The following is a 10420-nucleotide window of genomic DNA, read 5'->3' as shown; positions in this document are numbered from 1 at the left end:
TTATTTTAGATAAGATTATTAAAAATAAAGTATTTGGAAAATACGTATCAAAAGAGGTGTATATGGTAGAGAAATGTATAGAAGGATCTGAAGACAGACTTTTTATTATGAACCTTGGTGCTACAGAACAACAACAAAAAATAATAATTAAAAAAAAAATCAACTGAGGTCCCATGGGGATTTTGGCTAGGAAACGTCTTTCAGTTATGACCATACAGCAAGAAAAAGGCCTTGGGGCAGATCAGTGACTCACTATAAAGCCAATGCTCTGCTTTCCTGGAAATTCCTCTGAGGTCCTCATAGAAGCCAGAGAAGAAGACTGCAGTCTATTATTGATTGATGATTCCTAGAAAGAGAACCCCCTCTGCACATATGTTCATACTCACACACAACCAAATATGTCCCTTCTGCTCTTCTGCAGTCTTTCAAAATGACATTTTTCTTTTAAATGGCCTACTTTGTTCAAAGACTGTACACTTCCAAGCTGAGCTTTGATTCCCCCCCCCCCCCATTTTATCAGTTACTCTTTTTGGGCAATGAGAAAACATTTTTTCTTCTCTTCTGGTATCCATTAAAGCCCAACTTTTAGATTTGCTGAAAACTGGCTCTACAATTCCTTGATAAAAGCTTCTTATTTCCCCCCCACTGAGTCTGTCATTTTTATTTTCGGGCTGTGGTCCAATTATCAACTTGAATCTGCTTCTTCTGTGTTAAAATTGATATAAATGGCAAAAAGGCCAGTGCTGATAATGAGCCTGGGGACAAAATTCCATTAAAAGCCCCTTTCTGATCACAGTAATCCACTCCAAACAGTTCAAAACGAGATGGTGTTCTCGGTTAAATGGATGAACAGTCTTTCTTTTACACTGCATATTGACATCATAAATAACAATGAGAAAAAAAAAAACAAGGCTGAGGTAAACACAGGTCATTTCTTTGATGTTATGCTCTGTATTTCTACTAATCACATCAGTATAATTTTTCCTTCTTATCTGTTCTTGCTTTTCTGAATGTGCCAAGCAAAAACAAAAAAAATAGAGTTTTTGTTGAAATATCTAAACCATATGTTCTCCCAGGTTTTTGCATCTTCTGAATACAACACCCAAAACGAACCCTTGTTTTGTTAAAGTTAGTAAAGTTGCTCTATAATTACCTAACTCTGCACAACATCCACTGTGATTTATGTTTTCTGCTGAGCTAAAAAAAAAATGGAAATAAGTCCAAAAGCTATATTTATTTTCCCCATTTTGATTTTTCCCACAAAGATTTCAGTTTTTGACACACAAAAAAACTGTTCATTGGAGTGTCCAGAAAAGCTCAATAACATTTTGAAATCAGACATGAAATTGTGTTTTCTTGTGGTTCTGATTCAGTTCCACTCTTGGCTGCACTTTGCATTCCTCTTGTCTGTTGCCCATTAAAAAAACAATATGGGTTTACAATGGATTAAGTGAAGCTGAAGTCAGCTGTCTGTTTGTATTCACGCCTCCTAGTAATTCCCTGCTGTCAACTGTCTTTTGTATGCAGGAGCTCTGCCTTTGCACCACTGAAATTAACTCAGTTTGTTCCCTCCCCCCTACAGTGGAGGTGAAAAAAATGCTATTAAATACATATAGTAATAAGATAATGTTTAATTTAACTAAACTAAAAAAAAAACATTCCCTGTGGGGAAATCAGAAAATAAACCAATATTTAAATATTCATTGGAACTAGATTTATCCTGTTTAAACAATGCAACCTTGTTAGATTTATTTCTGCCATCTGCAGATCTAAACTTGCAGATGTAAATTTTCCCCTAAGACCTTAAGCATTGGCTAAAATGTTAAAGTTTGCCCATTAACAGAAAAGCTGGGTAAACATTTATTTGGAAAATTAATGTAAAAAAAGAAACCTCAAATTAAAATTTATAAAAACTACTAGTGTATGAGGGCTGTCTGGAAAAGGTTGGTGATGATTGGCAGCAAAGACAGGAATATTGAACAAATCCAAGCAGAGTTCATTTAAAAATAAAAAAGGCCTAGAAAGCCCTAATTAATACAAGACAGAAAATGTAAAAAAAAAATCAAGTGTTTTATATAAAGAGTTAAAATGAAGAAATAAGGAGAGAAGTTAGCTGATGCAAAAAAAAAGGAAAAACTTTAACAACCTTTGAGAATGCAATGCTACATGAACAGCAAAGCAACACCAATTCGGACCAAATTAAATCTTTTCAGTTATTAAAAGGTTGGCCAAATTGGAATCATGGAATTTATGTCATCATGCATTCCAACACTTCCTCTGAGGCATGATTAAGTCAGGGCAGCCCCTATTTCACCAGAGTAATGACAAGGCCAAACGACATTCAATCCTCACAGTGCTGTTGGGATTCTATCACAACACATAGTGGTTGGTGTTGTTGTTGGGAATCAGTGGTGCTGATACTCAGGAGCACTTAAAATCAAAGAAAAGCTTGTGTAACTTTTTCAGTAACCCTGATTTCATTAGGAAGCTTAAGGAATAACGGTTTCAAGATCTGACCTTGCTTAAAGTTTGAATTTGTTTTGTTCTATTTGGGGACCTGACTCAGAAATGTCAGGATCCACAGGATCCTTTACTTTGGTACCTGAGAATAGAAACAACCTGTCCGCTATGTTTGCACTTCAAAAAACAAAAGAATCACAGTGCTGCATCTATAAAAACTCATTGAAGATTCACTACAGTTTTAAGCCAGATGAGGAAAAACAAGACGTACATGTCTGCAAGTAGATGCATCAGAATGGAGCAAAGCAGGGAGCTTGTGGCCTGCCCAGCGTACTTCCTGCATTTTTCAAACAGCATTGTTTTCATCTGATGATTCACTAAAATTTTATTTCAGAAACACTTAGAAATGCAATTTTAATCTCAATTTTCTTCTTCCATCCTCAGAAAAATGCAACAAAAACATGTTAAAAATACCAAAACACAATTTTCATTAGAGTGGGTGTTTAGGGTGTTTATTGTTACTTGAATACATTTAAACAAAAGTTTAATTTTTTAAATGTAAAAGTACGTTAAGAGAAAATCATGGAATATATCAAATACAAGATTTTTTTATAAGTTGATTATTAATTTAGCATCCTAATTTTCTTTCATTTATGATTATAACCATTTTATGTTTTAAGGGCCATTTTTTTCCCTACATTTTATGACTATAATGTACTTCTAAGAAGCACACCGACCAAAAATCCACACCTTTGCTTTTAATGGCCTGATTGTTTTAAACTGACTTTGATTTCTGTCTTTTTTCTCCCCATCAGGTAGAACTTCTTTGATGTTGCCTCTGGTTCAAACCTGCCTTCACTCAAGGGAAGTTGTAGTCCTAGATGTGTGGTTGTAGCTCTTGCAGCTTTGACTATCAGCAGCTGTCCAGTCACTGTGAACCCTTTTTTCTTCTTTTCATTCAACACTTTCCTTTAATTTGACTTTACATGCATCTGCCTTAACATAGGGGGAGAAGCTCGGTCACTGTTGGAGAGCTCGGAGTAGAACCGCTTCTCCTCCACTACGAAAGGAGCCAGTTGAGGTGGCTCGAGCATCTAGTCAGGAAGCCTCCTGGACGTCTCCCTGGGGAGGTGTTACGGGCATGTCCCACTGGGCGGAGGCCCCGGGGTAGACTACGTCTCTCCGCTGGCCTGGGAACGCCTCGGGGTCCCCCAGAGGAGCTGGAGGAAGTGGCTGGGGCGAGGGAAGCCTGGGCATCTCTGCTTAGACTGCTGTCCCCGTGACCCGGTCCCAGAAGCGGAGGAAGATGGATGGATGTGGATCTACGTCTTTGTTTTTCTCATCTGAGCTGACTTCTGGCTCAAAACTGTACGGCTGGAAAGCTCTAATATTTGTTTGCCATTTTTGTTGCAACAGTGATGTTAGGTTTGGGGTTCAGAGTGGCTGTGAGAGTGTGTTAACAGAGAGCTCTCAGTTATGGATTGCAGGAAGTGGAGGTGGGCTTGCTTCGTGCCAATGTCCTGCCCACAACTTTCCAATGAACTACTGCTGTTCTGGAGAAAAATAACACAGAAAGCAACACAGGTTTTTGGATTTGGAAAAAAACGGCATAGTTATTAAAAGGCTTTTAACATAGATTAAATAATAATAACCTGTAATCGGAGTGGGACCTAAAAGTATTACACCTTGCTGCCATTTTTTAACTTTGATACTGCTAACAAGTTGAATTCAGACCAAAATTAAATCGTTTCATTTATTGAGCACAGAAACGATAAAAACAGTCTTATATTAAGCAGCATAAAAAAAGACCTAAAGGTGTGTCTGACGTAAATTTAGAGTCAGTAGTGCAGATGTATTAAAACTGCCTCAGTCCCACACACCATATGATTGCCCTCCTTAACGAATGGAAAATGCGCATCTGCCGCGCACCGGTGTGCTGTCAGATCCCGCTGACGCGGTGATAATGAACAGAATATTCATATGCCGTTTCTCTCTGCTAAAGGTGTTACATTTAACGAGCTTTTTGTTCGCAGATGCAAAGTCCCCCACATTTCATCGGGGAAGGTGACACACAATGACGCGCCCTGTCACACGCATGCAACCCACAAATGGGTCGTGCCACTTTTTTAAGGAGCGAAAACCCACGATCTACCCCACTCCCACTGACATACAGATCCAGGAGGACCGGCTTTCAAGAGTCAAGCGTTTGTGGCGGACTCTGACCTTCTCAGACAGACTGACGTGCCGCTGATGATCTCCCCGAGGAGGACTAACAGGTCCATAAGGGTGCAGAGCGAATGCAAACGCAAAAACGCTCAAATGGATGCGTAACTTTAAAGAAAATTAGTTATTTTATTCTGACACACTCTTTTCATTTCAGCCTGGTGATCTTTCTTCTTCTCCTTTGTTTCCGATCTTGGATGCAGCGCTTCACATTAACATTCCAAACATGCTGCAAAGGTTTACGTCAAGACAAACAGCAGATCAAATCTGACAGGACGCGCGTCTGGATCCAACACAGACTTTTCAATATTCTCTGGATTGGATTCCCATCTGGTCTGATTGACATGACTGATCATAAATGACTTCTCGTATTGTGGGGGCTCGCGCCGAAGATGCTGTCACATCTTCAGCCGCGCGCGGACTAGGTGCGTTATTACAGCAGATGGCACCGAGCGCAGCGGTCTGCTCAGAGGACGCTGAGACAAATAATACTATCCGGAAAGGGGGGGAATAAAAGACAGGATTTCTATGAGATTTGGAGCGGACAGAATTTGGGATCTAGACTGGATCTGAACCCATGGATTTCTTAAATCGCTCCAATGTCTCAGCTGGAAGCGCAAATTTAACAACAGGTGAGTTGAGTCACCAGTTGGCCGATCGTTCAGCTATTTCTTAAAGAGCAAAACATAGCAACATAAAAAAAATCAAAATCATGAAATAGCACACCGTGCAAGGTCATTTTCATCCTCCCAACTTTTCTTTTTTGTCCAAATAAGTTTTTTACACCATCACAGGAACATTTTCTTTCATTTTTATGTTTAAAAACACTGTGGTAATCCGTTAAGGAAGAGATAAGCATGTAAAAAGTGTCACTATGGATTAAGGGGATATTTTAAAAATACTGGTTGGCAGCACATTTTAAGGAAAACCCTCACAGCATGAACTGCAACAAGAATTTCTTCTGCAATCATAAAATCAGCCTTCTCTGCTGAGGGACTAATCAGTTCATTGTCAGATCTGGAGTCTAACAAGAGGGATAATGTTAATCCCCTTTTTTGAAATCATCTGTTTAAACCAGACACAAAAAGTGATCATCATTTATCATTCCAATCTTGAACTGGGATTTGGTAATTGGGAAATGTGATTAAAGTAAATTGAATTTTTCTCTCTTTTTCACCCAGGGTTGTTTTGTGTGCAGCATAAATGTCCCCATCTATTTCACAAAGTGATTGTAATTTATCCGATTCTGAACTGCCGCACCGTCCTTCTCTCTGTTGCAGATAAAGATGTGGCCCTACACTGTGGGGCCAGCCTCCCTGTCATCTTTGGTGTCATCTGTTTCTTGGGTATCGTAGGGAACTGCATGGTCATGTACACCATCATGAAGAAAACAAAGTGCCGAGCCAAGCAAACTGTACCGGACATTTTTATCTTAAATTTGTCGATTGTTGACCTCCTGTTTCTTCTTGGGATGCCCTTCCTAATCCACCAGCTGCTGGGCAATGGGACCTGGCACTTTGGGGCCGCCATGTGCACGGTCATCACTGCGCTTGACTCAAACAGCCAAATTGTTAGTACCTATATCCTGACTGCAATGACTCTTGATCGTTACCTGGCAACAGTCCACCCCATCCGCTTCAACTACGTCCGCACGCCGCGGGTGGCTACTCTGGTCATCGCTCTTGTCTGGGGTTTGTCGCTGCTCACCATCATCCCTGTGTGGATGTATGCCGGCCTGATGCCCCTCCCGGATGGGCTGGTCGCCTGTGCCCTCCTTCTACCTGATCCAGTCACTGACACATATTGGTTTACACTCTACCAATTCTTCTTAGCCTTCGCCATCCCCCTGGCCATCATCTGCCTGGTTTTCTTTAAGATTCTCCAGCACATGTCCACCAGTGTGGCCCCGCTGCCTCCCAGGAGTTTGAGGGTCCGCACCAAGAAGGTGACCCGCATGGCCGTGGCCATCTGTCTGGCTTTCTTCATCTGCTGGGCTCCTTACTACATCCTCCAGCTCGTCCACCTTGGGGTGCAATACCCAAGCCTGGCTTTCTCGTACGCCTACAACATCGCTATAAGCATGGGCTATGCCAACAGCTGCATCAATCCATTTCTCTACATAATCCTCAGTGAGACCTTCAAGAGACAGTTCGCCAGAGCGGTACGGCCAATTAACCGAAAGTTTCGAGTGCACCCCAGCACCACCGACGGGGGCAGCGTGAGCGTAAGAATGGTGCCAGAAGGGGCTCAACAAGAGCCGGGGTCCAGGGAGGTGCTGCCCTCCAATGTGGCCTCACATTGATGAGAAACGAACAGCAAAAAATAAGCACAAGTGCAAGAAAGGGATGGAAAAGACACAATTCTAGTGCTGGTAAAGAAATCACAGCATCTCAGGACATTGTAAATAGGACCAAAACATTCATCAGTCCCATTCGTCTGAGTGGAATATTTGTAAATCCATATCTTTTGAAAAGGTTTTAAAAAATGTTAACTTTTGTCATAAAAAGCAGTTCTGTTGTTTGATCCAGACCCTTTTTTTCTCCTTTTCTTTTAAGAATTATTTCCTCCCAACTCATTTCTGCACAAATCCACACTGTCCATGTTTATGTCCTTAGTAAATTGTTTCTGAAAACATAAACAAGGATTTATAATTTTACCCAAGGAAATGTCACAATGGTTTTTAAAACAGCTGGGGCTCTAACCAACCACCATGGCCGACTTTGTCTACTTAACACAAACCAGCATGTTGGAGCTTTTTGCTGCATTTACATTCAGATATCAAAGCTGGGGAAGGAACGCAACGAAAGCGAACCTCGTGACCCCAGTGACCCCTCTGATTCATATAATCCCTGTAGTAAATCAGAGTCTGTGCCTACTGAGCTTATTGGTTTTGAGGCTCCTTCTTCATAAAATGCTCTGATGGGGGATTCAGGATGTGAGCTGTCGACTTCATGCGCTCACAAATTTGCACCTCTTTACTAATTTCATATGCTTTCCCCCCCTTTATGATTATGCTATGGTTGTCTGGACTCATAAACAGGGGAATTAAAATTACATTACTGCAAGTGAATGAGCTGTAAAAACAAGGACTGGTTATTACATCCTGTTCTGCTGTAAGCCTGAGCTGATCCAAATAGTCACACTTTTCGTAGTAATCCAATAAACAGCAAAACCGTCAGCCAACACCACAAAATGTTGTTTAGTGACAGGACTGGCTGGCAAGAAGACACAAGCTCACAAGGAAAGTAGTTAACAAATTTGCTAGAAAAGCCAGCGGAAGCGGAAAACGGCTTTTCCACGCTCACCCTTCAGCAGAAGTGAAGTCTGTGTGGAAGAAGGAGGCAATAATGACTTCATGATCAGCAGGTGTACAGCCAGGTGGAGCTAATCTGAAAGTGTCTCTCTAATGATTCATCCAGAGCCACTCACTGTCACTGCAGGGAGAAAAACTCAAATGGCAAGAGGGGCCAGGGACCCTTGAGATTATTGTTTACATAGAGACTTCTCGGAAATACGATAAAAAATAAAATTAAATCAAGGTTTTTTTTTCTTTTTGTTTTTTTCCTCCATTAACGTTCATTCTCAGAATTCGTGAAATCTGTTGTTGTTATTATGTTGGCATGCCTCAGCATCACAGAACGCAGTTACAGTGAATTCAGCTGTCCTTGACCATTCTTTAGAAGCTAATTTGTCACCTGTAGGATTAGTCACAAAAAGCTTGTGAGCCTTCAACATGTTTCATCTGCTTAATAGTTTTATCACTTGTTATATTGCTTTTTAAAGCAAGTGAGGTAGAATATATTTACAAATGTTTAATTTAAACGTATATATATATATAAATATATATTTCTTTATAGACCCACTCCAATGAAAATTGAGTTTTTTCTACCATGTTCTTGTACCATATTTCCCATGATAGAAGACCTTATATAAAGAAAATTAAGATGAAAATTGCATTTCTAAGTATGTATTTACTGAAATTGTTGTGAATCAGGAGCAGATGAAAAAATGCCATTGGAAAAGGTTTGTAGTGGGCTACAAGCTCCTCGCTCCGCTTCATTTCTGATGCATCCACTTGTAGATAAATAGATTCAAGTCTTGGTTTTTTCTTGTCTGAGCTGGAATCTGGCCAAAAACTGCACGGCTGGATAGCTCCAATATTTGTTGCCTTTTTTTGTTGGGCTAAGCTGGTGGGAAAGCGTGTGAACAGATGGATGACGGGAAATGGGGACGGGCTCAGTCCATGTCAACAGTCCCACAATAACTCCTGCCATTCTGTAGAAACTTTGTCCTAAAAAACGACACTTGTTTTTTTTATTTTGCCTAAAAACGGCATAATCATAATCAAAAATCACTGTGAATGCTCTAATGATGGATCAAAACATGATTGGAGTGGGACTTAAAGCAGGATTCATGCTGTCTTCTTTGTATTTTGTATATGTTTGCTGTTTCTGGTTACTCTTTGTTGTTTCTGGTCACAGGACGTGCGTGGAGCACATCTGGAATACTGAGCCCTGTTATTATGTTCACTGTGAATTCAACACTGTGAAGATTGATTGAATGCAAACTCAGTTTAACTAACACATTCACTCTAAATTCTGATGTGTCACAAGCCCAACTTTTACATTTTTTCAGTGTTTATCAAACACCAAAATATATTTTGATATTCAAAAGAATTTTTTAAAAATCCTTTCTTTTTGGACATTTTATGTGGAAACTTTTTTTCTGTGAGCTGTTTATATCAAAGTCTTTGACCTAGAACCAAGGTTTTCTTTCTATTACCCACAAATGTTACCGCATTTATTTGGATCTCAGAGGATAGTCTCCTAAACTGTGACCTCTTGATTCTATTACCCATAACAGGTCGCATTAATCGGTCAGAAAATCTCAAATAAATTTTAAATGATGCCCAATGAGAGATTACACATCCAAAGTTAAAAAAAAGGTCAGGACAAGCTTGTTCTTATATTTAGAAGTGCAAATCACTATGTAATCTCATCTTGCTGAACTCACTCTCAAGAGCACAGATGATTGGGCAGAGGTTGGAGGTGCTCCACTTCCAGAAACGTCCCAGTAGAGTCTGAGGTCGAGCTGAGCGTGGAGCAAAAAGTGAGACACAGCCTTTAAATCTGCATCTGCGGTCAGTGAGATCTAAGGGTTACAATTGTTATGAAGGAGACACAGCCTGCAGAAAAATGTTTCGGAATATCTCCTGAAGGTACAGTTGATCAAAACTTCTCTTTTATAGAAGTTTCCCTGATTAAAAAAAAGAAAAAAAGAGTTAATTTTTGCTTTGTAATTAATGCATAAAACATCCAATTTTAGATTTATTTACCATCAATTCAAATGTTCTTTGTAGGTTTCAACAAACAGAAAATAGTCAAATTACATCAAAACCATGATGTGATGTCAGTTCTTCAGTTAAAAAGATGAAGTAACATACACTGACTGAATGGAGAAATTAAGATCAGTGCACAGAAATGTGAACATTCTGCCTGGCTCTAAATAATCAAACTCCCAAATGCTAAAGTCGGTCTCATGCATTCCCATGTGACGATTTGGATAAGGTCTGTGAACATTTGCAATCTTCCCAAGTTGTGTTTCATTTAAATGTTTATCTTGTGGGATTGTCATGCTCCTGGATGGCTCCCAAACACAAACAGCACGGCCTCCACTGGTCTGTTCTGTCGATAACAAGCATGATGGCTGCATCACTTCATCTGTCACTCTCTTCCCC

At 40.0% G+C, this 10420-nt stretch overlaps 1 protein-coding gene across 1 annotated transcript; it reads left to right on the top strand.

Annotated features, from left to right (window-relative positions):
- The first annotated feature begins 4033 nt into the window (after positions 1-4033).
- On the top strand, positions 4034-7206 carry LOC101156145 (melanin-concentrating hormone receptor 1). Its single transcript, XM_020700067.2, has 3 exons — positions 4034-4736; positions 4841-5315; positions 5964-7206. The coding sequence occupies exons 2-3, from the start codon at positions 5261-5263 to the stop codon at positions 6983-6985; spliced, it is 1077 nt and encodes a 358-aa protein (XP_020555726.1). The 5' UTR covers positions 4034-4736; positions 4841-5260; the 3' UTR covers positions 6986-7206.
- The last annotated feature ends 3214 nt before the right edge of the window (positions 7207-10420 follow it).

The sequence above is a fragment of the Oryzias latipes genome, chromosome 1, assembly GCF_002234675.1.
Source record: "Oryzias latipes chromosome 1, ASM223467v1".
Classification (NCBI taxonomy): Eukaryota; Metazoa; Chordata; class Actinopteri; order Beloniformes; family Adrianichthyidae; genus Oryzias; species Oryzias latipes.
This window is presented reverse-complemented; position numbering and strand designations above follow the sequence as displayed.

Coding starts and splice junctions, on each gene's coding strand:
- LOC101156145 (XM_020700067.2), top strand. CDS start 5,261: ATGGATTTCTTAAATCGCTCCAATGTCTCAGCTGGAAGCGCAAATTTA. Junction 5,316..5,963: donor AAGCGCAAATTTAACAACAG/GTGAGTTGAGTC, acceptor TCTCTGTTGCAG/ATAAAGATGTGGCCCTACAC.